Here is a 27,480-nt window from a genome sequence, read left to right on the forward strand (position 1 = left end):
TGGGGTCTGAATTTGTTCTTGAATGTGGGGGGATGGGCACCTGACACACAAAGGCAGTCACCAGCACCCAATGGAAAAGCCTGGGGCCGCCAGGCCCACCCGGTGACCCACCAACACAGAGCCATCTGTGGGCACTGGCCAATAGGACCCAGAGTCCTTCTGCCCATTCCCAAGGTTTCAAGTGTCCTCCAAGGTAATCCCAACATTTATCAGCACAAATTCAACTGTTACATCTATTAGCACGTTTCTTCCAATATCAAAAAGATTAATAAAAATATAGCACTTCCAGATCTTCCGTCTGGATATATACTCCAATATGTAAAAGTTCTTTTAATATGGTAACATGGTAAGGCGCCCCCCCACCACCACCATGATCAGAAGAAACAAGATCCTTTCGTGCCATATATTTGTGGGAAATATAGCAATGAGGGTTCACTTTTGCAATTTCGATCACAAAAATTAGGAAAAGACTGGAATGTCCTAAAATTGTGGCCGAGACCCAAGTAAGCGATCCCAGAGTCCCGCTGGTATGGGACTGTCCATTCTCAGCCGAGGGGGCTGAGATTTCTGGGAAGTTCCTCCTGTCTCCTGTTAGAACAATGATCTGGAAGGGCTGAGCTGTGAATGACTCAGAGGATGTTCAGTACCCATCCTGCCAAGCGTGCAGGCACATGGTTTTCCTGTCCCCTGAGCCCTCACCAACCCTTAACAGGCCGCCTAGAACCTGCAGTGGCCTGAGCCTGGAACAGAGGGCTATGGTGCTGAACAAGGCTGCCTCCCTCTGTGCCTGAACACCCCAAACTGCACCCCTGCTCCCTGGGACAGTCTCTTTGGGGGATCAACTCTATGGTTTGGCCAAAGCAGCCATGGGGAGTCAGAACCATTCTGAGCTGCTAAAAATCCTGGCTGGAGCACCCAATCAAAGCACTAAAGCTTGCATTCTCCCAAATGATGGCACCTGACTGCTGACCTGTTTCTGACTGGGGTCCCGACACGGCAGAAATGGGGAGGGAGGACGTTAGAGCAGCTGTGATTACACTGGCATGGACATACGAATGTAGCTCCTGCTGTCTTAGGGACAAGGACTTTGGGATGGCTTTAGGGCCAGTAAGGAGGGAAGTGGACTCACCTTGGCCTCTGTCTCTTCAAGCCGTCCCTGAAGGCCCGAGTGGGGGTGGGGCTTCTGTGTCAGAAGCGGAGAGAGGCTGGGGGTAAAGGGAGGGCTCTGGGCTATGGGAGTAAGCAGAGAGCCCTGTGAAGACCCTGAGGGCTCTGCGCTGGCCTCTGTTCTGCAGGCTGGCCTCCTGCTGAGGTCAAGGTGGTCTCAGCCAAGGGGGCATCAAGCCCCAGCCCCACAGACCGAGCCAGCAACACAAGACTCCGTAGACAGACAGTCTGGAAGTTCACCAGCTACAAATCAGGAAAACCATCTAAAGGGGCCTTCATGTGGGAGCCCCCACCCAAGATGCATTGACTTAGAAGACAACCCAGTATCTAGGAGCCGCTTGGAACTATAGGGGCTTGGGGAGTTCAGACAGGACTATGGTAAAGGGCCCCAAGACCCACTTTGCCTAGGGTTGGCTGCAACGATGTCACCCTTTCCCAGTTCCTTTCTAGATAAATGGAACATGAATGGAGGATTCAGAACACTCAACTTACAGATAAGGCAGCCCCCCCCCGAAGAGAATACAGACCACCCCACACACACGTGGGTTGCAAGCCTCCCCAGCCCCGTCCTGGATGGGGCTCTCATTTCCTTCATGGAATCTGACCCCAGTCAGCCCTGCCTGGGGGCCACGGAGAGCCAAGCCAGCCCTGCAGTCTGGAGCATTATGTGGGGGCCATGAGACCTCCCCCAGCTACACAGCTGGTACCCTCCTACTAAGGGAGGGGCTGAGCCCACACATACCAGACGCCACGCAGTGTGTTATCCTTTAATAAAGAACTGGGTCAGTGTGGCCACCATTCTCCCCAAGGCCCCTTGCAGCAGATGCCCCTCACCACTGGCTGCCTCTGAGGCAGGGTGGCCCTGAGGCAGCCAACCAGGCTGAGCGGTCAGTGTGCAGTAGCCTAGGAAAGGCATACATCTCTCGGACCTAGGAACGTGGCAGCAGCAACAAGGCCAGAGGCAGCTAAACTGAGGTCAGGGCTGATGGAGGACAGGACAGGAAGTGGGGGTCCTCCTCCTTCCCCGCGGAATCCCGGTGGGGTGAAGGCCAGTGTTCAGGAACAGTACAGTCTCTGGTGGCTGGAGGCCCTTCCAGCCACTCTCTGAAAGCCCTTAGTCCCTGACTCCCCACAGACTAACATCCCACAAACAGCCCACAGAGTCACGGGGCTCGGGGAGCAGGCGGGGTACCACCCCAACGGCTTCACAGCTCCAGGTCTGCGAGTTAAGTCCAGCAGGGCCCAGGTCAGAGCCACCAGGCGACTGGGGGCCACCTTCCACTAACTCTGCTTGTCAGGCACTATAGGCATCTAAGAAGGTGGTCTGTCCCTCGAGGTTCCAGAGTTGCCCAGGCGAGGCTGAGGCAACAGCAGGGTGTGCTGGGTCCCTACAGATCCGTGACCTTGTTTTCCACAGCCGCTGCGATCTGCTGCAGCCGATAGCCCAACTGCATCTTCTGGGCCGTACCATCTTCCTCCAGAGCAGTGATGATCTGAAACACAGAGACCGATGCCGTCGGGAAGGCCTCCCACCTCCACGTCTGCCTTTGCCGCAAACTTCAAGGGGCCTCCTCAGTACTGGAGCACAGCTGGGAGTACCACTCACTACTTCCCATGTGACCTCAGGGCCTCAGTGGGAGGGGAGACTCTCAGCAAAGTCACTGTGGGGTTTTAAGGACCAGTGAGGTGGAGACTGAAATACTTAGCACTCATGGTAACATATATCCACCTCCCCCAGGAAAATCGTTCGGAGTGGAAATCAGCTCCCCCCGCCATGTTGGCCTTCTCCCCACAAAACCTCTAGAAGCCCTGTGCTGGCCAGATACTGGCCAAACATGAACAACAACAGAACCACAAATGAGGGCCACCACAGAGGGGACGGCAGGAACCTGGAGGGGCTCACCCGCCGTGTCTGCACAGGGGACAAGATGCATCACACATCCCCGTCCCCCATGCCCGACGCTGAGGCTCACACCACTCAGAGTAAGTGCCTGGACACCACACTGAGCATTTGTTAAACGACTGTCCTCACGTTAGGCCTGGGCCACGAGGCAGGCTCCTTATCTCTGAACAGCAACGGCCACAGCACTGGTTTCCCGCAAACGTCCGAGTGGACAATTCAGGCACATTCAGTAGGCTGACTGGTGGGGCTCTGATCTTGAGGCTCTCAGCCCAGGAATCCTCCAGAATCCTCACCGGCTCCATTGTGCCCTCACCCACCCCTGGCACTGTGCCTGGACCCTCCTCTCTAGAAGCCCATGCCGCCCACACCCACAGGGATAGCTGGGCACAGCATACTGGCACCCGTGGACTTGGGTAGGGATCTGAGCCAGGGCAAGTTCAGGGCAGAGGTGGCAGCTGTGTCCTCCCAGCACAGCCTACACACCATCTCCAGGCCCTGGTAGGACCCCAGCTGCCCACCACCACTATGCCTGGGAGACCTGCTGAGGAGCCTGGATGTGGGGGTGGGGACAGGTAAGAGCACACCAATACCAGAAAGCATGCCTGAAGAATGCTTCCCATGCCCAGCCCCTCCCCTAATCTGTGCTGGGGAACAGAACCAGGGGTTCCCGAATGGTCCCCATGAGAGTCACAGGGCCAGATACCCTGTCACGTCCATCTCCTCAGCCCCCATCAGGGCCCCAGGTTCTGCCCACCTGGTCATAGTATTTGTTGATATACTTGTAGAGTTCATGTAGGGCCACTCGTGCCCCAAGGTCTCCAGAGTAGTTCTAGGGAGGACAGAGAGAGGTGAGAGAAATGAGGGATGCCATCAGCCACCAGAGGAGGCCCAGGACTTAGGGAACGTGGAGGTGGGAGAAGAGGGCCTGGGAGATGGAGGAAAGGATGGGCCCCCCTACAGATCAGGGGTCACAGGCCAGGCATGCTCAGCTAGGGATGGGTCAGGGCCAAAGGGCCTCCTGGTGAAGACACCCCAGGTAGGCAGTTGCAGCAGGGTCTGGGAGTTCCACCAGGGCCCTGCCTCTCTCCCCCTGAGGTTCCAGCGGGGACCCTCTGTCATCCCAGGGGACTGCAGAGCCAAGCGAGAGAGATGCCGCTCAGGAGGTGACCCTGTATTGTTCTGCTCCGATCTCACTCAAGTCTTTCCGGAGATGACAGTCAGGCCCCTCTACAGGGACACCTTTGAGCCTCAACCTCCTCGGGACAATGGAGCTGACATCACCTAAGTTGTGGAGCTCTTATGGGGAACAAATGAAAAGATAAAGCACCCCCCACGTAGCAATACCCCCCAAATCGTAGCTGCCATTATTCCTGTAGTTATGGTCGTCATTGTCATTTCAGAAACATTGTTTATAAACTCCCTGGGGTTGATGTTTAAGGCTGCTTCTGGAGTAGAAAGGACATGTCTGCACCACCAAGGAAAGCATGAGCCATAGGAAGACAAGGCCAGGCTGTCCCGGGTAGCCCTGAGCTGAATCCCAGCCACCTAGCTGCCGTGGGGCTGTCATGGGGTCACAGACCCCAACACGAGCTGCAGGCCTCCCAGCACCCAGCTGAGTCAGGTGAGGTGACAGCGGCTAGGATAAGACCCATGCTGCTCTCTGATGAAAAGTTGGGAGCCCTGGTCTTTCAAAATGGCAACTGGAACATTCTACTGAGGTTCCGAGGACTTCCCTGCAAAGGAACAGCGTGAAGCGGGAGGGACTCTCAAGAGGGAGGCGGCCTGTGCTTAGCCCAACAAGCAGACAGAGGACCATACCCGGGACAGCTCGGCCAGAACGGAGTTCATCTCTTGATCACTGGCGGGGACAGTCTGTCTGATGTCTGCATAGTACCTGCCAGAGATCATGCGGACAGCAGTCGCTGGGGAAACAAACCCACTCCTCACCCCACAGGCCCATCCCTGGGCCTCTCCTGTAAACACCCACCAATCCGTCCCTTCTGCCCCCTCCAGACCCTTCCCCTGCCCTCGTACCTTTCCACCATCCGTTTGTAACGGGGTATGTCCCGAGCATAGAGAAGTTTGTTGATGGGGGAGTCCTGGGCGCCAGCAGGCAAGTAGTAAAAGGGGAAAGGAGGATGAGAGCCCCTGGAGCATGATCAACTTTGTTTCCCAGCATTGTTTCAGTTTTAAACTCAAAGTCCCGACTCCCAGGAGCGCCCTACAGTCCCAGGCAATCGGGATGGTGGGTCACCCTAGTCCATTTCCTTCTGCAAAGATTTCCTCTACTCCCCATTCCACTGACATCCAGTCTCTGCCTTTGTCCCCTCGAGCTTCTCCCCAAATGATTCCAAGGTCATTTCTCTGCTCTGTGTGCCTCCACCTGGATCCAGCGCATGACTGGCACGCAGGGCAGGAAGGGCACAGTGCCACGGGCAGCCCTATGCTGCTTCCCCACATGCTGTTGTTCCCCATGTGATCATTTTAAAAATCAGGAAACTGACCCAAGAGATTAAGTAATTTGCCCAGACTACCTCACTCCTGAGTGACTGAGCTAGGAATTGAAGCAAGTCTCTCAGATCAGAGCCCACAATTTTGACACACCCAGACATCCTCCACTACTGAACTGGGGTCTACTCCCAGCTCTGCCCCAGTGGCTGTGGGCTCCGGGCAGCACACTTCCGTTCCCTGGACCTGCTCCCTCATCCTGATCCTGCTGGGAGTATGAGGCAAGGTTGCGCCGCCCGTCCGCTGTGAGCAGGAATGGGAGCCCTGGGCCCGAGGCAGGGGGCGTGCCTCCCCACCAACTCTCCATGCGGGACACTTGGCATTCCTGGATTGGACTATCGCTGAGCTACCCAGGAAGCATTTGCAGTTTGGCTGGAAGAAGAGGCAGTGTGACGATCAGGCAGAAAACCAGCCACCACACAGCACCCACTGTGGAGGTGGCCACGGGGCCCTGCTGTGGCCCTGCGGTGCTCAGTGCATCGCAGGCAGAACAACGAGAGCACGCAGAGCAAAAGTGGCCCCCCAGAAATAGCGCTACACAGTGGAACTTTCCACTTTGTTTCTTCATAGAGGTCATGTATCTCTCAAGAGGTCCCAGGGCAACTGTTCCAGGGACTGGGCTAAGCAGAGCCCCCTTCTCAGACCTGAGGTTCCCTGCCTGCAGGGTGCCTGAGCAGTCTTAGGGGTGACCCCGTATCTGTTCTGGGACTCTCCGGACTGTGACTGCGGTGACAACACATGCCACCTTCTGTGTGACCGGACGGCCCTGACCAATTATCTCTGTTTCCGAGCACTCCTCGTCACCCCGCCCTCCATGCCTGGCAGTGTCCTCTCCACTGCACTGGCAGGCAGACACCTCCACCGCCCTTAGGAATCAAAAGCACCAGGCAGCCTGGAGCTGCCCTGCAACAGTAGAAGTCACGTCTCCACCTGGAAACCTCCTGGTGGCCCCACCACCACCTCGGGCTCATCTCCTCCAAGTCTAACCTCACCACAGCCAGAGACCCAGGAATCCCAAGTGACCCTTCCTTCTTCCTCATTCCCCACATTCACCCCACAGCTTCAGCCTGCCCTATACCCCCTTTTGTCCTGCTTAAACCTGGCCACTGCTGGTCCTGAGGACAGCACAGCCTCCTGTCTGGACTCCTGGCTCCAGTCCATCCACTGCACAATTGCCAGAAGACTGAACTTAACACTCAAGTCTAACACCCCTCACCCCGTCCAGTTCCCAGGCCTGCAGTGGCTCCCATTGCCGCCTCGGGGTAAGCCCTCACCCAGAGGCCCTGCTCTTGCCACCCACAGTCTGCACTTTCTGCCATGTCTTAACCCCACGAATCAGCACACAGCACCCCTGCCCTTGCTCATTCTTGATAACTGAGGCACTGCCACCCCCCAGGGAGCCTGAGGACAACGCCTGGCCTGGGGCCTGGAGGCAGAGGCCTTGCCTGGCCCTCGTCCTCGAGTCTCAGGAAAGCCTGGAATGTGTGCACCTGCACAGCACTGCCCCCCCACGCTGCCCCACCCACCCAGGCCCTCCATGTCCACCCCGACCACTCACCCGGCCCAGCTTGTGGTCGGCCAGGGTGCAGGCATCCATAAACGTCTGCGCAATGACCAGGAGCACCGCGTCCATGTTGTCGGATGTCTGCACGTCGAACACAAACTGCGGGTTTTTGATTATATTGATCCAGAACCTCAGCGGCAAGCTGCGGACAGGGAAGGGGTCGCTAGTGAGTGTGCTTCAAAGACAAGAGAGAAGGTCCTGCACAGCTGGCCTGCCTGGCCCCTCCCCCACCTGTTGGTCTTCCAGATATGGACAGTGTCCTGGTCGGAGATGCCATGCTGCTGGGCTTGCTCGTCCAGCAGATCAAAGAAGTACTTAACAGCGAGAGGCACAGGGCGGCTGGTGCTGAGAATCACCTGGAATAGGTCGTCCACAAACTTCTGCAGGGTGCCCTGCGGGGGGGGGGAGGTACAGAGGTGCGGTCAGCAAGGGGACCTCAGCCCCAGCCCCGCCTCAGACTCCTCGTGGCAGCAGGCCCGTGTGAGCCCCACACCACCCCCAAATCCCACAAGTGACAGACCCCACGGCCGTCCTGTCCCTGCCCCACCTTCATGGATAGCAGGCGGGTCAGGTAGATCTCGGGGATGGCCTTGGCCCGCTCGCGCTCCCCGCTCCGAAGGCTGCCCCTCCGCGGCCTGGGCGGCTCAGGCTCCTCGCTGGGTTTCACCAGGTGCCACGGCCGGATGCCCCCCTCATCCACATCCTCCAGCATGGGGGTCCCTGTGCCAAGACCCCACCACTTATCAGCCCTCATCATGTATCCCTCCCCTGGATCGTGGGGTCCTGCCAACTCCCAGGAGTGGGGGCACCCGGTGGAGGGCTTCTCGGGGTGGAAGGGAAGTAGACCCAGCCCACCCTGAGGTCCAGGCTCTTCCCCCCATTACTGGGGACTGGGCAAAGCAAGGGCAGAGGGCATTGGGGTGGGAGAGTACTCACTCTCTCCAGGGACATAATCCTGGTTTTCCCGGAGAACATGCTTGGTGAGGCAGGGGACCAGGGCCACAGTTGCTCCGTCGGGGACCTGTTAACCACAGCTGGTGACCCCCTCCATCAGCCCCACGCCACCATACCCCTCCTCTGGCTCCCACTCTTCCCACCTTGTAATGCTGCAGGGTGTTCAGGCGCCTCCACAGACCCTGGACCTCAGAAGTCACATCCTCGTCGGAAAGAATGAGATGCCCGGCTACCCCAGAACGCCACTCTGCAAGGGAAAATGGGGCATGGTCTAGGGCTTCCAGGACACCCTTCCTGCAATGGAACCTGTCTCTTCCTCCACGGGGACACAGGCACCTCCATTAGGGGCAGCCCTACCCAACCTCTCCAAAGACCAGGAGCAGGTGCCCCTCAGCAGCTCTGCCCCAACTCATAACACCCCACCCCCACTGGACAATAGCTGCCAGCAGAGCTGGTCCAGGACCAGCCCAGCCCTAACTCTGGCTCCGGTCCCCAGGCCGCCCTTCCCTTCTGCTCTCACCAACATCCAAGGTGCGGGAGTCTGGCCGCTGGGCGAGAGGCACTCCTTTATAAAGCTGTTCCAGCATCTTCTCCTTGGCCTGGGAGATGGTGTCGCAGTCCAGGACCTTCACAGGCACACCCTGCACTTCTCCCGCCCCAGGCCCCACAGACAGCAGGGCATTTAAGGTCTACACAGGACACATGGGAGCATTCAGGGCTCATGCCACACGTGGGACGACCAAGACACAAGGCCAAGGACAGGGACAAGCCATGGGAAGCCACTGCCTCTGACCTCCAGACACCAAACAGCCCTAATTCCTGTCTCTTCGCCTGCCTGCGTCCCCCAAGGACAGAGGCTCCCTGGCACAGCAAACTAGTAAATATCTATGGGGTGAGTGGCAGACAAATGAGGGAACACAAGTCCCTCTTAACTCGGGTCTCCAGGCTCCTGGCTCAGCTGAGGCACCGGAGGAAAGTCCCCAGCAGCCTAACGGAGGAGCAGGTTTGGCAGAGCCTGAATGGGATTTTCCCAAAGGAACTTGGGGTGGGTCACTAAGGGGAAAGCAAACCCAGAGGGATGTGATGGGCAGGGCTGCCAGGGTGGCTCCCCGCTTGGTGGGCACATCACATTCCTGGCAGGACACTGAGATCCCCGTCAGGCAAACACTCAGGCCCTGGCACAGCAAGGACGTAGGCGAGGGAAGAGCTACCTATGGGCACCATGACCCTATGGGTCCCAAGCCTGGGGACCTTCTGACGCCCTATCTTCAAGCTTCTATCCTGTAAGCTAAAGGCCTCTCTCCTACAGACACAGATACACAATCACACAGGCTCACCCTCCTCACCCTCGCCAAGACTGACATTCCAGCACGTGCACACACATTCTCCCTCACCAGGGGACGGTACTCCACGTCCTCTCTGAGAAGGCGGTTGTCATTCAGGGTGTATTTGGCTTTGCCAGTCACGCTGTCCACCGGCCCCTTGTCCACTTGATGCTTAATGCCACGGAAGAGCATGTACAGAGGTTCCCCTACCGCGTCCTGGAGAGTGGCAAGCAATTAGCGCCGCCGGGACAGGTGACAGGCATGGGCACAGGTATATGGGACACAACCCACACTAGGGAAGGATGCAGAGGGCTTAAGGTGACTGAAGACATGATTCATGCAGGCCGGGGGCTGCGTGGTTTGCAGAGTCCTGCCCCGCCCTGGAGGGGAGCCACATCCACTTCTGCGTCCCTTACCCTGACGAAAGTGTAGAGGCAGATGGACATCCAGTTGGTGAGCAGCTTCTCTACCACTGTCTCTGTCCTGGAATGACAGGCAAGGGGGGCTTAGCTGGAGCAGGGTTAGCAGGTGCGTCTGTGGGACTCTATTCTGCAGACCTCCAGGCCCCAGAGGTCCTGACTCCACTCCTGGCTCCAGCTGTCCGCAGCCACCCAGCCCCCATTGCTTCTCTCACCCACACAGACCTGCGAAGCATCAGCTTGGGGTTCTTGGCCACATACTGGGCCACCAGGTCACTGAGCAGGGTACGGAGGATGTCAGTGAAGTACTCAAGCTTCCCATGCAGCGCCACGGTGAGCAGAGATGCCACATAGGCACGGTCCCGAGCTGAGAAGGTGCGCTGGCTCTCCAAGGTGTGGATGAACTGGTGCCAGAGAGAGAGAATGGGTGGGAGGGAAGGGCCTATTCCAAAACCAAGGGATGGAGAAGGGGCGGGGCTGATGTGGGCGGGGCCAGGAGGACGGGGCCAGGAGGGCCCAGGAGTGGGGTAGGGTCAGGGGCTGGACCTGTACCTTGGTGAGGAAGAGCTTGCTGTTGAGCAGGTTGGAGAGCTGCCCCAGCCCTTGTTCCACAGTAGGTCGCCTGCTCTCAGGCACACCCAGGTCCCGGTGCAAGGGTGACTCCTGGTGTCCAGGGAAGAAGACCCTCTCAGCATACACCTTGTAGTCAAGGAAGGGAATGCCGCTGCCCAGAAGGTCACTGGTGAGATCTGTCATCTCAGTCATAAGGTCTGTTGAGCAGAAAAGGCCAGGTTTGGGCGCCTGTCCCATGTCATGGGAGCAGGCTTGGGCACAGCCCTGGAGCCTGGGACCCCTTCTCTGCAGCCTCACCTGTGAACTCCTTCTTGCAGCGGTCCCGCACGCTGCTCTCCAGATTCTCCAGCTGGATCTGGACCTTCTTATAGTCCCTCAGAGCCTGCTTACTCTTCCTCCTGCTCAGCACACCAAGGTCAGGACGGGAAAGGCTAGAGGAGGCCAGAGCCCTTGCTGGTCCCACATGGCCCAGGCCTGCTTAGGCCTAACCCAGCCACGGCCAACCAAGCCAAGGCCTAGCCCAGAATAATTCAGCCTATCATGTTCGAGACAAGTCACAGCCACCCATGTCCTGTCTAGCCCAGCACAGTTTAGCCCAGGGATCAGCAAACCATAACCAGGTCAAATACACCCCTGACCTGTTTTTGTAAATAAAGATTTATTGGAACACAGCCATGCTCATGTGTTTGCACTATTGTCTGAGGGTGTTTTGTGTTAGAATGGTAGAGTTGAGCAGTTCCAACCAAGACCACCTAGCCAAATATTTACTCTGACTCTATAGGAAATGTTTGTTGACCCCTGGTCCAGTCTGCCCCTTCTCAGTCCAGCCACACCCTGCTTCCTGCCCCGACCCAGCCCCATCTGGCAGTACCCACCTGTACATGAGCACAATGATGATGACTCCCAGAGCCAGAAGAGAGGTGCCCACCCCCAAGCCCACCTGGGCTGCCATGGGAAAGGCCATAGGGCTCTCGCTATCATACTGCACGAAGCCCAGGGAGAAGCGCAGGTTCCCCATCTGCACCTGTGTGGGGAGCCACCTGTGAGCAAGGCTTCAGCACAGGACCAATGCCTGGCCCAGTCTGGAGCCTGCCCACTGACCGTGAACTCAGGCAAATCATCAGGTGCCTCCCGGAGGGCATGGTGCCGGGGCAAGGGCTGCTCCACAGGAGGCTCGCAGTACAGGTCGCTCCTGGTCAGCGTCTTCACCACGCAGGGGCCGTCCCCTATCATGGCCACAACCTCCTCCTTGGATATTGCAAGGTCCAGATTCTCCCCCTGGAACATGGGGTCACTGATCTATCACTCAGATCTCTTCCCTGAGGGGAGGAGCTGGTGGTCACTCAGATCCTATCTCCCTAATTATGGGCGGGACGGTCCTGAGACTCACCCGCAGAAGCAGGGCTTACGGTGCCTGAACACCTCACCCCTGCATGTGGAGTGACAGTCCTGTGGATGTCTTCCATTCTGTCCCCCCAGCCTGACCCTTCACTGCCCTTCCCTATCCTTCTTCCTCAAGTCTTACCTTCTCCAGAGCTAAAAGTCTGGAGACTCTAAAGTTGCCCCAAATTCTGCCCAGCTGCCTTGCAAAGCCAGAACCCCTACTCCGTCGGCTGGCCTGCCAGGTCAGTGATGATGGGTTGTCTACCTATGGCATGTGTCAGAATACGTGCCAAGTGTGTGTCTGCGTGAGTCAGGCTGTCAAATGGGAATCAGCCCAGGCCCCTGCTGTGTACCATGCCACCCACCTATTGCGTGTGCCAAACCATTTATATATTGTCATTCTGATGCCTGCCATGGAGTGTATCAGGACCCAGGCCAAGGACCTAGGCCGCTGCTAGGTGCGTCGGGCTAGGCACTCCACCACCCGCCTGCTCAGCTCTTGCCACATGAAGGGCGAGGAGCCAGGTCCATCCTTACTCTGCTGTCATGCCCCCTCTGCCACACACGGCAATACTGTCCAGCAAAGTAAAGCGCCTGGGTCCCAGCAGGAGCAGTACCTCTACAGAGATCACACTTCCAGGCTTGTGCCGGAATGGCATGGTGGGGTCCTCACGGTTGAGGGGCTTCAGAGTGGGGTCAGCCTCATAGGAGAAGGGTGTGGGGTTCAGCGCAGCAAAGTCAAAGACCAAGTTGTCAAGGATAAATTCCACGCGGACCCAGGGGTCCTCGGGCAGGCCCGGGAGGGCAGGTGTACGGCACATGATGAGCTGAGAGGAGTTCACATGGCATGGCTCCTCAAACTGGGGCAGTGGGCGGAACGACAGGGGAGGGTCAGCTGAGGGGGCACGCAAAAACAGGGCCCAGTAAAGATGGTCCCCGCCACCCACGGCTGTCCACAGGGCGGTGTTGGGTGAGGTGGGTGACACCAGCCCAGCACAGGCAGGGGTATCGGGGTATCCTACGGGTATCCTACGTGCTGACTGCCACAGGAGGCTCCCGGGGAGCATGCTGTTTCCGGGATCCCGCGGCGCTTCCGCCCGAGCTCCTGGCCCAACCCAAGTGTTCGCGGGGCCACAGTCACTCGGATTCTTGGTGTCTGTACCACATCCAAATTCTGGCCACGGACCTTTATCTCACGTCCTCCACTGTAACACAGCATGTGAGCCAGTCATGGCTTATGAGAACCAGGCTTTAAAGCACAGCCCAGTGCCAGTTAGGTTAGCTCATCCCCAGCCCAAAGTCACGTGGTCCCTCTTCCCACCAGCAATAAAGCCCTACAAACCCCTCCATGTACTGGATCTGCAAAGACCTCCCTGCCACATGTCATGCAGCCATGCCCTTGACCCAGTCAGTACCTGAGGAAACTCTTGGTGGGGCCAGCAGAAGTGACGTTGGGGTCTGACGTGTACTCGAACTGGCTGTGTTGAAGCCTCCGCTCAGTGGCCCCAAACCACACAGCCACAGGGAGCGTGGCAGGCGTGGGGTGTGGGCTGGTCTCACACTGCAGCTGCTCTTCCTGGTACTCCAATAGCCTAGGGAAGGGAGGTAGGAGTGGAAGGCAGGCCCGGCTGGCCAGAGTGGGCACAGGAAGGAGAAAAGGACGGTTCCAAGACACAGGACCCATGCAGGCCTCAGCTCACTTCCATTCAGTGCTGACTGCCATCTCCACAGAGGACCTGGAAGCTGCATTCGCATGACAGCCCCAGGTTCAGGAGGGGCTGGCCACTTTCTGATGAAGGAAACTTGGCCCTCTCCCCGTTTCTGCTCTCCCCAGCATCCCACCCCTCCGTCTTCTCCCTGGAATGCACGGATTTTTATAGAATGAGGAAGCAGGAAGCAGCCCTTACAGGTGACAAGGCTGATCTCCAACTACCACTCGGATGTCCTCCAGTCGTCCAGTCAGGAGCTTGGAGCCGTGCAGGGTGAGACAGGTGCCCCCGGCTCTGGGGCCCCGTGTTGGGAAGATGGAGTACACCTTTGGGTCCTGTGGGAAGGGGGATAGGGAGAGACAGGCATCAGGCCAGAGACAGAGGCATGGGAGCCTGAGGCAGACAAAAAGACCCTGGGGTGGGGAGCCCAGGAAAGTGAAACCAGATGGGCTGGAAGGAGCCACCAGAGCGGGTGGCCCATCAGCAGCTGAGGTGGTGGAGGGGGGCACAACTCAGCAGTCATGTACCTGGTAGGCAAAGTTGTACTCTGAGACGCCGCGTCCTCTTCCTGGTACCTCCACTGTGACAGTGCCTGCCACCTCCTCCCCACTGGCTTCAGTGATACACACGAGGCTGTGGGCACAGAGCAGGCTGGGGTGCCAGGCCACACCAAGGGCCCCTCAAACTAACCTGGCTGTGCCTTCCTGCCCCACTAAGTCAGGTGGTCTCCCCACTCCCCCATCCTCCGCAAGATTGACAGAAATCTTTCTTGCTTTGGAGGGAATTCCTTCTGGCATACCTGGAGGTTCTGGCACCTAAGAATTAACATTCGTGGTTTAATCATCTGAGTCCAACCCTAAGGCCCCCTAACAAGGAGGAATTTCTCTGTGTGGCACAAATTAACAAAGGAGCCCTTTAAGGCTAGTGGTGGGGGAGAGTTGCTGAGCTAATGAGTGGGTCCAACTGGCCGTCATCAACGTGTGCACAGCACCACTTGCAAAGTGGTGGAAATTTGATTTCCTCATGAAAAAAGGTCCCTGAAAGCCTCCAGTCAGGTCTGAGTATAGACGTGAATGGAAAGTGAGCGATCTAAGAAAATGCTGGTTCTTGGCCAGGAAACAGAAGCTTGGGGCAAATTAATTTCCAGAATGTGCAGCCTATAGTGGCTTAACTTCGTGACATTGTCACGGTCACTGCAAATACTCTGAGGAAATAGAACAAGTGATGTGTAAACTATCCAGGAGAGGCTTCAGTCAGAATATATTTTAATCACATTATAAATCACTTCATAAGTTTCTTTAGTTTTATGATTCTAAAATCATTAACAGTCTAGACAGTCACCTAAAGTTCTCAGTCACAACACATTGAGGGGGAAAAGCTACATGCTCTAGCAAAGTTTTGTTTAAAACATAGATTACCAGGCCCCAGCGCACGCCCACAGACCCAGATTTCCCCGGTGAGTCTAAGGATCTGCTCTGCAGCGGTTCTGGACAGGCTGTCCAGGTAACCCTGACATGAAGCCGGGTTTGGGACTTGCTGCTTGTGGATATCTCCTTGGCGATGTCCCATGTATGCACTTTTGGGACCCTGCAACTGCCAGACGTGTCCCCATGAGCCAGAACCTCTGTAACCCACGAGCCCTGGGAGGCAGGGACCTCAGGGACTGGATGGAGAAGCCTGGCACTCAGCAGGTGTGCCACACGTCTGCCTCTGGGAAGAGCCCGCCTGGGGCAATGCTTAGAGGAGAACAGTCAGTCGGTGTGAAGGCCAGCCCCTGAGCATAGCTATCTGGAATCTGAAGACCCTGCTATCACAACTACACCCACAGTCACTCAAAGCCAGGCGAGGACACTTGGGTGCAGCCAGGAAGCAGAATCACCTGACAGCTCTAGACAGTGGCTGGGCCCCAGGCCCAGGAATGACCCCCCCAGTAGCCCAGGCCCAGAAGCTACAGGTGTGTGCATGACACCAACCCCAGCACTGAGGCATTGTGACCAGAACCAAAGAATGGGGACAGGGGAGGGCAGATGAGTAGTGGGTGTGCCGCCCTGAGCAGGAAAGCCAACCGCAGAGCCCAGCCACCGGCTCGTTGGTCCAGCCAGCTCACCTGCTGGAGACCTCGTACATCTGAGCATCCACCATACAGGGCACGCCAGCCACCCTGACCATGTCCTGCACGTCCTGCACATGTTGGCCCAGGTTGGAGCCCTTGATGGTGACACGGGTGCCTCCATCTACAGGCCCAGTCAGTGGCTCCACCTGTTCCAGGACAAGGACGGCTCACTGACAGCGTGGAGAGACAGCCCCAGCCTCCCCGCTCGGGGCCCCCTGGGCCCACAGCAACCCACCCTCCCTCCAAGGGCAGCAGTGAGGAAGGTACATGCCAGAGTTTCAACACACCGAGTGGATGAGGGGTGCAGGGCACTGGGTGGCCACAGCGTCAGCATTGCCACAGGCCTCCCGGGCCACACAGCGTGAATGTTCCCCCTCGCACCACACACAGTCATACTGGGGCAAGGCAGTTTGGCAGCGGCTGCAGTCCCCGTGTCCCACGGAACAGTCATATAGTACCACTGGGGGTGGCAGAGACAAGTGTGAGAGGCAGGCCTGGGAGAGCCCCATTGCCACCAGCCAGGAGCAGCCCCAGGCAGCTCACCATGCAGCCCCGCGGCACTGTCCACTCGCAGACGGCCGGCCCGACGCAGAAACAGCCCCACACGGAGCTCTGGCTGCAGAGCCTCATAGCTGAGCTGGACAAATGGAAGTGGGGTCAGAGTCTAGGGCTGGGGGAGGGGGTGTCAGAGAAAGGACCAAAATGACTCATTGTGGGAACACAACGTCAGAGGTCAGAGTTGGGGTACAGAGACACCATGGGACCATAGGGTCAGAGGTTAGAGCTACCAAGACTCCTGGGACACACAGTCAGAGGCAGAACTGGAATGGAAGGACGCAGTGGGGCCAGGGGCCACAGGGCGGGGAGTCAGAGCTGGGATACAAGGACCCCACGGGACGAGGATCAGAGGTCAGAGATGGAGAACCAAGACTCTCTCAGGGCCACGGGGTCAGAGCATGGGCTGGGAGGAGGGGGTGCAGTCCGCTAAGGGTGGTAGCCAGCCTGTGGCCAGGGCGCCTGGCCCACCCCGACTCGTGATCTGCACCTGGTGCTGCTGGCACGTGACACGACACTGGGTTTCCGGAGGCAGCTCACATGCGACCTGGGCCTCAAGCACCACCTCGCGGCCCTCCAGCTCCATCACACACTCATTGTCTCCTGGGCTATCCTGCGGGCAGAGGACATGGCTGCGCTGTCGGGGTAGCTTCAGGAGCTGGGCCCAGTGAGCCCAGCAGGCCCCCCAGCACAGCCCCTGGCTTGGGTCTGAGACCTGGGGCCCTCTTCCTGCTCCCTCGTGCTGGTATATGATTTGCCCACAGCCAAGGAGGCCACGACGACGCCCGCAGGCAAGACACGCTCACCTGGAAGAGGTGCAGGTTCCTGCCCAGCAGCTGGACTTCTCGCTCCACGTGGACAGGCATCAGTGCGGAGCCCTGAACACTCTCCACGCAAGGGCAGGAGCTTGCCCCCCAGATCACCTCTTCCTGCAGGCACCAAGAGCGAGGCAGGCTATGGAGCCTACCCTGCCACCCCCGTCCTTTCCCACACACAGCCCCAGGGGCCAGGCCGGCATGAAGCTACAGCCCCCACCCTGCCCCTCGATCCCTGCCGATGCAGAATGCAGAACCACAAGGTGAGCGCGGGTACACCTGTCCCAGTGCCCTCCCCTGAGGCCTCCTTCCTGGGCTGGGCCTCACCAGCTCCCAGAGCCCGGGGGTGTCGTACTGGTAGTCGAGGCTGGACAGAAGGATGAGGGGGGCAGGAGGGCCTTCGTGCTCAGCTGAGTCTCCATCACCTGAGAGGAGGGTGGAAGTGGAGAAGGCGGGCGTGTCACCCCCTGTCCACTCGTCCGCCTCGGGCAGCTCGCCGCCTTCTCTCATGAGCCAGTCCAGAGCAGGCTTTGTGGAGCCAGCGGCCCCTGGGAAAGTGGTGGCAGGAGCAGTGCTGGGGGGCTGGTCCAGGGGTACCGCAGAGGGGAAGGCCTCAGGACCGGGGTCTGCAGGGGCAAGGGGCCGTGGTGCTGCATCTGAGGGTGATGGGTGGGAGGCCAAGAGGTCCTCGGGTGTGGCCGTGGGTCCGAAGTCAGTGACAGCAGGGACAGCAGTTCCAGGTCTGTCCGGGGGGCTGGGAGGGACAGGCTCCTCATGGAGCGGTGACTCTGTGGAGGCCGAGGCAGGTGTGGGGCTGGGACCTGCCCGTGGCCCCCAGGGGCTGAGCAGGGAAGGCGTGGCCCCAGATGGAACATCTGAGGCTGGGGCTGAGGAGGGAGCCCCAGGCTTCATGGGAAGGGTGTCAGGAGCAGGGCTGACCGTGGCCTTGGGGTCTACAGGTGGGAAAGGGGTAGGTGCATCTCTTGCAGGAGGGGCTGAGGAAAGAAGCGGGCTCTGAGGGGGAGGCAGAGAAAGACGAGAGGGGCCACTCAGCAGGCAGGCGCGGGAGCAGGCAGCAGGCAGGCAAAGGGAATGTTAAGAGGAAAGGAGACCAAGGAAAGAGAAACAAAAACAGCCCATTAATTCTCCAAAGGAGAAAAGGGGAGGGCAGGCTCCGGGCCTCTGTGCTGAGGTGGGGCACGAGGCCCAGACCTCCCCGCCTCTCAGCTACAAATGTCCTCTCCTAAAACAGGCAGGACGGCGGCAGCCTTCTCCAGTGAGTCCATCACACACAGCAATTCAGGTGCTCACAGGGGCAGGCAGGCACACAGACCCCGGGCCATCAGAGAAACCCTTATAAGGGGACCCCAAACACCCTATGTGGCCCAGCCCAGAGTCACGCTCACCTGTTGGCTGACCACCATGGGCCCGGAATCACACGAGATCTTGTGTGTGCACAGGTACTGCCAGACACACCAGTTACACCGCCAGCGGCTGCTCACGCAGGCCTGGCACCTGCACAGAGCACAGCCATGGGGCAGGGGTCGCCATGGGACAGCCCTCGGACTGGGGCCCAGGGTGAGGGACTCACTGAGCAGAAGGGTGGAGGTCAGCGATGGCTGCACAGTCATAGAAGGAGAGGGAAGCTTTGGCAATCACGACGGCGCCAAACCTGAGCTCCACACTCACAGAGATGTGGTCTGCAAAAAGGGAGAGGAGGCAAGGGCTAAGGTGTGTGGAGGGGTGCTCAGACCCCGAGCCGCTGTCCTGAGACCACACAGAGTATGCACCCCAAATGGGGAAGGCTACCTGAGGTCAGAAGAACACAGTCCACAGGGCACAAAATGGGGACTTTAGGGGAATGGGGACTAGTGGGGGGCTCTGAGAAAGGCGTCGCTTCAGGGCTCTGGATTCACACCTCACCCCGACCACACCCCTTGGAGCAAGATAGTAGGAGGGCAGGGCTCCCAGGCCCTGGGGCTGACCCCTGCTCTCACCCACCGGCTCCTTCCGGCAGCGCTAGGGCCTCACTAGGCTCTGGTGAGGGGCACATCACACCAGAACTGGTCAGCAGGGCAGGACTCTGATGTTCCTCAAAATGGCAGGAATATGACTCCCCCGGCCACAGGGGTGGCAGGTCAGGTATAGAAAGGAAAACCTGCCAAGAGAGGCCAGGACACACTGTTGGAGCCATTGGGCAGCAGATCAGGGCTCAAGCTTAAGGGGCACCCAATGTGGGCAGGCATCAGCACCCCAAGCCTTCACAAACACCCTCTGGTTGGTTAGTAACAGATGGAGAAAGCGAGGCCCCAAGAGAAGTGACTTGTACAAGGCCATGTGGTGTTTGGTACATCTGACACCGAAATCCAAAGTGCCGACCCTTCACCAGAGCCATCCCCACCAGGGCCCCGCCTGCTCTGGTCATTCACCTCCCTCCTCTCCTCTCGGCTGATGTTAGCAGGACTCAGAGCTGCCACTTGCAGACAGCTCAGCTCAGGCTGGAAGCTCCACAGCCACCGCTCTGGGCCCTGGCCCCTTGAGCACTCGGAACGGCGGTTGCACCTGGGCGAGAATGATGAGCGTCCACCTGTGACCCTCACAGGGCCACTGGGAGTTCATGGGGCAGGAACACCTATGCTCCTGGGGAGCTGGGCAGGATCCTCAAGGGGGCCATGACACCAGGCTGTGTGCCCTGGCAAGGCACCGATACCAGGGTAGGGACAGAGTAGGGTGCTGGGGTCAGGAGTTGAGAGTCCTGGGTAGGGCAGTTATGCAGGAGCACTGAGGGCAAGAGGCTGAGGGTGGGGTTGGAGAAGGGGTTAGGAGTCGGCAGAGCACTAACCTGCCGAGGAGCACACACCACCCGCAGTAAGGGTCCCTGTGAGCAAGACAGGACGCACAGTCCAGATGCTGGGCACAGGAGGCCACAGGAACCTTGAGAAGCTGTGACAGCAAAGAGGACTTGGAGCCAGCCATCCAAACACCAGGGGCTCACCCTGGCCCCGTCCAAGATCCCTCTAGCAGCCAGGCCCCAGCTCCCGCCTGGCACTCACTGTGCTCTGGGTCATGACATAGAGGTGCTCGAATGCCCCATCGAAGGTGAGGTCTCTGCTCACTGCAGACCCCTGCTGGATGCTCTGTGTGATGTATGGTTGGCCATCACTTCCCGGACCCAAGTAGACCTGAGATCAGAGACCACAAGGTCTGGGACCCAAGACCATGGCCACAGGCTCAAGATGCCCTTTCCCCACAATGTACAGGCATATTTCCTCCGAGGAGTACAGGTCACACCACCCAGCCCTGCAGGCAGAAGTGGAGGATCAGATCACAGATAAACATTACCCAGCTTTAGGAAGAGCACAGGTCATCTCTCACAGCCTGGGGCCAGGAGCATGTGAGATCCCACATCCCAGCCCCAGAGGTCACGGGGGAGGTTCTGCCCAGGCTTGGTCACCAACAGCCTGTCCCCTCCAGACTTTGGGGTAGGGCCCAGCACTTCCTGTGAACTCACCCTGTGCAGCTGCCCTTGACTGTCACCCAGGAAAGCAATGGTGTGTCCATCCTCCATGGTGACCGCCACAGCTGTTAGCTGAACCCCTGGCCACTCTAGAACTGGCATGGCTTCCAGGGGGACACGGCTGGCCATGGGGCTGGGTGTGTGGTCTGAGCCACAGGGATAAGCATCCAGAGTGTCCTGTAGGCAGCAGGAAGCACCATAAGGCCCTCCCTGGATAAGCTCCCTGCACCGTCCTCCTGGGCGACCATCCACTCCCTCAGAACCCCTGCCAGCCCTCCCTGAACAATTCTGTCTTCTTTGCAGGGCCTCCTGGGACAGCCTCGTCCCTGCCCCAAGCCCCTTGCCAGCCCTCCCTGACATCTCCCACAGTGACATCCTTAGCCTTGCCTTGGGGGCTTATCTCCAGCTGCCTCGAACACTCTCCAGCTGCTCCTTCCCCTTTTTTTGAGCCCCATCTGCCTGGGGCCCCACCTTCACCCATCTCTGGCCTGGGAGTTGCTTCCTGCAGCATATGCGTAAGAGGAGCCTTCTCCTGGACCGCTTCTCCAAAGCCTCTCTTAAGCTTGCACCCTCATCTCCAAGTCCACTCACCTGGGCCCTGCTACCTCTCACTGACTCATGTGTGCGGCTTCTTCCCTTTTGTTTAACCCATTCTGAGGCTAGAGCTAAACAAGTTTCAACCTCACCTGCCCTCTTGCTCCAGAACCTAAAACAATGGGTCCTACCCCACACACACATTCTAGGTGGCTGTGCCGTACCCCAGAACGCCGGACACCGTCTCAGTCCACCTACACAAATGCCACCCCTTCAGCGTCCAGTTCGAGGAGGCTGCCATGCTTCCCGTAGGTTCTCTGTGTCTGCCATGCCTCCACGGCTCAGACACCAAGTGCGTAACATCTAGTGACCTGATCCGCCCCCACACTACCCCCAACTTGCCTCAGACTCCCCAGGCAGCTGCTTGGCAGTGACGTCCTGGCCAGTGGCCTCAGAGATGGGCAAGGGCTGTGGCAGTGCTGGGACTCACCACAGGCAGCTGTGCACAGTCGGAGTTGACATCATACTCGATGTAGGCCACCTCGGCCCCGTCCTCGGTGCGGCCCTCCCGAGTGTAGCAGGCATCACGAGTGCGATTCGCAAGGCGGTCCACCTCGTCCAGGGGGAAGGCACAGAGGGCGGACGCTCCAGATGCCCCGGCAGCTGCTGCCGGGGGTCGGCCCACAGTGGGGGGAGCGGCCGAGGAAAAGGCTGCAAAGAGCACCTCCCCCCGGGCCACCTCTGGGGATGTGGCCACAGCCGCGGCCTGGATCAGCCCGTAGCGGCCACCCTGGCAGGCCAGTGGCAACTCCACATAGGAGTAGTAGTGCTGGTCCCGCAGGCACACACGGGACACATAGGCACGAAAGGCTCTCGACTGCGCCTGCAGGTCCCGACGAAGGAACAGGAAGTAGGCATTGGTCCCACGTGCAAAGGCGCTCACAAAGTGATGGCTGTACTCAGAGAGGCGGCCCACGGCCAGCTTGGCAGTCTCCTCGTAGGAGAAGGCAGCCTGGGGGTCCGGTGGCCGTAAGGCTCTGGTCGTGATGGGAGGGATGCCACCCCCCACACCCCTGCTGGTGTATCCCCGCCCCACGAACAGGAGGGGCTCCCCAGCCAAGCCCTGGGCTACCAGTCCCACCGTGCTGACCGCAGGGTCATTGGCCGCCACGTACTGGGTGTCCCCAGGCCGCTCTGGCCGCAGCAGCAGCTGCTCAAGCTGCCCTAGGCGCCGCTGCTCACAGACGCCCTGGTGCACACTCCCGCACACCACCAGGGCCCCTGGGCTCACCAGGAGCAGCTGGTTCAGGTTGTTGGTAGGCTGGGCCTGGGGGCACTCATCAGGCACCACAGGTGGCAGGCAGTCCCTGCTATCTAGCACAGGGCCAGTGGGCACAGCGGCCTCCAGCTGTAGCCCAGGGCTCAGCTGGAACAGGAAATTGGTGGCTCCTAAGTAGACGGTGCCTGAGGTAGGATCCTGTACCAAGTGCTGCAGATATGTGCCGTTGGGAGTGAAAGCAGCTGGTGGAGGGGGCTGGAGGGTAAGGACCCACCCGGCCCAGAGCATCTGGAGAAGAGCTGGGCCAAGGGCAGGCATGGTCACCTGGCAGGGAGAGAGTTGGAGCAGGGTCACGTGGGGCCACTGGTGAGGGATAGGGCTATGCCATTGCCAAGATACCCCTCCTAGCCCAGGGGGTGAGGAGAGGACCAGGCTTAGACAGGCACTGGAGTCCAGGATACCCCAGGACCACACATTAGCAAGGGGTCAGGAGATCTTTTCTGGAAACTTCCACACTGCCCGTCTCTACAAGCACTATTCTCTCAGGAGACCTGCACCCCACCCTACCCTCACCCTGCACTGCCCCACGTCACCTACCACAGGGTCTGAGGGTGAGAGGCTAAAGGGGCAGATTGTAGGAAACATCCCATCCCCAGGGACCGGGGCTTGGAAGGGGCAGGAGAGTAGATGACTTGAGGGAGAGGCGCAGAGCCCCGAGGACGGCGCAGCGCCCCGAGGACGGCGCAGAGCCCCGAGGACGGCGCAGCGCCCCTTTCAGAGCCGTCAGTTTCCTGGGCAGAAGGAGGAGGGAGGGCTAGGTCCCATGAGCCACTCACAGGTTAGGGCAGGGCAAGAATTGGATGAAGGGCCTTTCAGGCAGGAATCCAAAAGGGTAATAAGCATAGAACCAAAGGGCCAGAGAGAAGAGGGAGGTTAAGGCTGCCAGGGATGGGGCCTGAAAGCCTGGACCCCATCCTGGAGAGCCCCCCGGAAAGATGAAGGTCACACTTCTCCCAGATGCCTCGGTGTGAAGTCAGGCTCACCTGGCAGGACCGGCTGGGTCAGGAGACAACTGCATGACCTGTGTGAGTCACCTAGCCAAGGAGAAAGCAGAGCATCAAGCTGGTGACTGGGCTGCAGGCATGTGGAAGCCGCAGAGGTACCCCCTTCCCGCTGGCCAGCCTGCCGGTGGAACTGGGCCCAGCCTGGCCCTTGGCCACCAAACACATTCCACATGGGACGCCTCCTCAGAGCCCACACAGAGAGGGGGAGGGCAGTGGAACCAGGCACCCGCAGGTCCTGGGAAAGGGCAGCTAGGAAGGAGTCCTATGGCTGGCAGGGCCCAGTGAGGCCCCCAACATGGCCATGTCCCCCTGCAGCCCCTTCTCCTCCCTTCTTGGCACTCTCCCATTCTCACCCTCTGTCAGAGTCCACTCTATCAAGGCACCCAGGTACACACTCTCCATACAGGCCAGGGGCTGTCCCAGCCCAAACTGCCACTAGCACATAAGCAGACACATGCTCGCGCACACCAAGCATACACATCACCCCGCCTGCGTGCACACACCCATACACAAGCACATGGGTACTTACATACACACACAAGTGTGCAGATACAATCGGGACACAGAAACACAGACAGACACACGGATGCTGACACACCTGCACAAAGACTCATCCACATAGCGACAACTTCCTTAGACACAAAAACACACAAATCACACAAACATGCACTTTGCACAGGCACATGTCACACCCACCTACCAAAGACATACACACCACCACCATATTCAGACACCCACACATATAGATCCACGCACATTTCCCTGGTTCAAGCCCTGTCCCGGAGGGCTGTGGAAGCCAGGCCATCTCTTGCTATTTCCTCCCCTGAAGGTCAGAGCAGAGCCAGGGCCCAGTGGGGGGGAGGGAGGGTGCCGTCCTAAAAGAAGTCACCATCATGCCCAGCTGAGCCCCCCAGCCCCAGGAGCTCCCAGAACTTGGGTGCCTGCTCTCTTCACAGACTCCTCCTTGTAGGCCCCAGCTAAGGCCTGCTGGAACCAGGAAACCATGGCAACACCATCTTCCCCAGCCCCGGGTGGTCCCCAGCCAGGAGCTCCAGGAGTTGGTGAAGTGCTGAGACAGGCTATACATTACAGGCCGGGAGACACTTCCCTTACTTGCCTGTGCCCAGGCCACGTTGCCCAGCCCCTCCCGCCATCCATCCAGCTGCCGGTCTGCCTGTGGGAGAGCTTCCCTCAGCCCAGGTCAGCTCCTCCCAGCCCAGGGCCCCACGGGGTGTCCCTGGGGCTGCCCCAGAGTGAGCGGAGCTAGGCGCAGGAGCTAGGCGCAAGGCGCAAGGATCGGAGGAGAGGCCAGCAGCCCAGCGGGAGCAGGGGAGTTGTGGCCACAGCTCGGCTGGGCACTGCTCCCGAAATAGCTTGGGGGTTTCCATTTTTAGTGTGCAGAGAACAGGACAGCTCTATGGGAGCAAGAACAAGGCCGCCTCTGTTCACCACCCGAGGGGGTAGGGAAGGGGGCGGCAAGGAGAGTTGTGAACCCGGCGAGAAGCCCAGGACTGTGGCAAAGCCAGCCTTCCCAGGAGCCCCCCACCTTGTTTCCAGGGGTGAGAGAAGAAAGTTTCCTCCTCTTGGAAGGCAGGGTCTGCCTGGGGACTGGCAGAGGCCACCTCCTGCTTGGGATACGCCTGGGGCAGACGGCCCATACTTGGACCAACACTCACTCCTTTATTCATTTGCAAACATTTGCTCAGAGCCTACTATGTGCCAAGGTTCTCTACTCCTCAAGGGGAAGCAACCAAGACACTCCCAAATGTAAAATCACAACGGGGTGGCCCACAGGAAGAAGGGTGGGATCAGAACAACTCCTGGCCAAGCCAGAGGAGGCTGGAGGCTGACCCACCCTGGGAAAAATGGCAGGCTTCTTCTATCTCTGAACACCGCCTGGTACCCCTTGCCCTTCCCCACATACCTTGAGTAGGGGAGGAGGAAAAGAAGGACAGTGACAATTTCTCCTCCCTTTTGGGCACTCCTATTTCATTTAACCTCTGCCACAGGCCACAGAGCAGCCCCCAGGCCCTCCCACTTCACGGGAATCCAAGCACATCCCTCCCCTGAGTCTTTGGGGGACTCTAGAGCCTGTGACAAAGGTCAAACCTCTCCAATGCCTACCCTCTTACATCCAATCCATGCCAGTGCTCCCCCACACATGCTCCTCATTCCTGCCGGCCTGAACTACAGGCTGTTCCCACTGCCTGGAATGCCCACTCCCTGTCTGTCCCATTAATTTGACTCCCAGCCATCATGTCCTAGGGAGCCTTCCGGGCTGCTGCGGAGCCCATTGGGTGGGTGCTGAGTACACTGCAGCTCTGCCTTGGGCTCTATGAGCCTCAGAGTCCCCATTTGCAGAACAGAAGGCAGGAGGACTGCATGTGCTCTGACTGCTGAACGTGATACGGTGTGTGCCTGGCATTAGTGGCACCAACCAAGGGCACTTTTGCCCGTTCCACCCTCCCACTATGGAGTTGAAGTTGCTTGAAGGCAGGACTTCAAGAGGCCCCAGCAACTCAGAACAGGTTAACACAGAGCAGGTGCTCCTGGTATTTTGAAAGAACCCCCTTTTCATAGCCAAGGAAACCTAGCCAATAGGAGAGATACGGGGTTCTCTAAGCTACTTGGCCTCTCCGAGGACAAGGTGTGAGCCCCACTTTTGTTAATGACCGGGCCAGAGAAGACTGAAAAGGATGGTTTGGAGCCAGGCCTCACGTCCCCAACTTGCACAGCTAGGATCTCGTGCTCACTGGGCAGATCTCAGGCCCCGTCCAGACTCACAGCCACAGCCTCTCGGCCTGTGCGCAGGCCTGTGCTGAGGTCTCTTCTAGCCCACCTTTCTGTGGATCTCGGCAGCAAGGCTCAAGGCTGCCTAACTTCTGTCTGCAAAGAGCCAGCACCAACTGGACCCTCGAGAGGCTGTCCTCACCAACCAAAGGGGCTCACAAACTCTGCCCTTCCACATCTGAAGACGGGTCATCATAAGCAGCCGTCATTTCCGTGTCCCGAGTCCCGAGTCCCAGGGATCAGTGAGAAACTGGCCTTTCCTTTCGGGGATCCTGCTGGGCTCCCAGGGTCCAGCCAGGAGAAGAGTTACTCATTGACAGTGCTGGAGCGCACACTGCTCGCCCTGTTGTCTGTGTGTTGACGTGGGGTGGGAGGATCCACCATTTACCCGGCCCCCGCGAGGACTCAAGGACCGTCAGTGTACTAAGGGGGGGTCCCCCTCTGGAGGTGCGTGGCAGGAGGCTCGCAGCCCGCCTTGAGCGCAGCCTGGTAGGGCGGCTACTACACGAGGGGAAGCCTCTCCTTCCCGTCGGCTCTTCCCCGACCCTCCTCCCTCTTCTCCGGACCGCGGGGCAAGGACCCCACCAGTGGTCCTGGGAGGGCGGGGAAGGGGCCGGCCGGTTCCAGCTGAGGCGGCGGCGAGGAGGGGGCGCGGAGGAGCAGCTCCACCTCCTCTGTCTCCCAATCGCGTTACAGGCGGAGCCGCCAGAGTTTCCCTTCGCGCGAAGAAGTGTGGTCCCAACTCCCAGGACCGAAGCCGCCCACCACTCACCCGGGCTATCCCTGCCCCGCGGGGTCGAAGCCTCAGGCCCTTCACCCCGGGGTGCACCGCCGTGCCGGTCCCCCCCGCCCCGGCCCGGGTCCCCGCACTCACCGCCCGGCTGGGCCCCGCGGGACTAGTGCGCCGAGGCGGGCGCCAGCCGCTCCGGGCTCGGGAATCTGCGCGCGGCGACTTCGCTGCCCGACCCCCCCCCCCCCCCGGAGGTGGGTCTGACGGAGCCGCAGCTGTTACCCGGAGACCGAGGGGCGGAAAACTGCGCCCGCTGCCCGCCCCTCCCGCCGCGGCGCTGCCACCGCCCGGAACAAAGGAGACAAAGCCGCGTCGTCCGGGCCCGCTCCGCTCCTTCCCCCCGCGCCCGCCGGGCCGCCCTCCCCCCGCCCGCCGCCCAGGCCAGGCCGGAAGCAGCCGGGAGAGCCGGGCGCGCGCCCCGAGCCGCCCGGGACCCCGCATTCCAGCCCAGCCGGCTCAGAATTTGCAGAGGGCGGGGGACTTGACCCCTCCCCTGTGGGGGGGCAGGCACCCGGGCG

At 59.4% G+C, this 27,480-nt stretch overlaps 1 protein-coding gene across 3 annotated transcripts; it reads right to left on the reverse strand.

Annotated features, from left to right (window-relative positions):
• Positions 1-313: 313 nt before the first annotated feature.
• On the reverse strand, positions 314-27,149 carry PLXNB1 (plexin B1). 3 transcript variants are annotated; one of them, XR_013994931.1, is made up of 39 exons: positions 27,047-27,149; positions 23,362-23,412; positions 21,530-22,642; positions 20,500-20,682; positions 20,042-20,170; positions 19,831-19,931; positions 19,418-19,550; positions 18,990-19,146; positions 18,580-18,688; positions 18,395-18,503; positions 17,316-18,002; positions 16,980-17,102; positions 16,664-16,786; positions 16,162-16,255; positions 15,906-16,078; positions 15,613-15,764; positions 14,033-14,138; positions 13,704-13,840; positions 13,212-13,388; positions 12,830-13,001; positions 12,414-12,656; positions 11,515-11,691; positions 11,289-11,437; positions 10,711-10,811; positions 10,393-10,610; positions 10,066-10,244; positions 9,838-9,904; positions 9,491-9,637; positions 8,617-8,785; positions 8,240-8,343; positions 8,079-8,163; positions 7,690-7,862; positions 7,374-7,534; positions 7,137-7,284; positions 5,105-5,169; positions 4,889-4,964; positions 3,825-3,899; positions 2,044-2,660; positions 1,921-2,003 (listed from the first exon to the last, which is right to left on the reverse strand). XR_013994931.1 is itself a non-coding variant. In XM_081073308.1 (38 exons), exons 3-38 carry the CDS (start codon positions 22,634-22,636, stop codon positions 2,556-2,558), a joined length of 6,381 nt encoding a protein of 2,126 aa, XP_080929434.1. In that variant the 5' UTR covers positions 22,637-22,642; positions 23,362-23,412; positions 27,047-27,149; the 3' UTR covers positions 314-2,555. The 3 variants fall into 3 exon arrangements, 2 of the variants coding, with proteins under 2 accessions (XP_080929434.1, XP_080929433.1); XM_081073308.1 differs by having other exon boundaries at positions 314-2,660; positions 12,414-12,623; XM_081073307.1 differs by having other exon boundaries at positions 314-2,660.
• Between the last annotated feature and the right edge of the window lie 331 nt (positions 27,150-27,480).

This window comes from Rhinolophus hipposideros (genome assembly GCF_964194185.1).
Source record: "Rhinolophus hipposideros genome assembly, chromosome: 14".
Lineage (NCBI taxonomy): Eukaryota > Metazoa > Chordata > Mammalia > Chiroptera > Rhinolophidae > Rhinolophus > Rhinolophus hipposideros.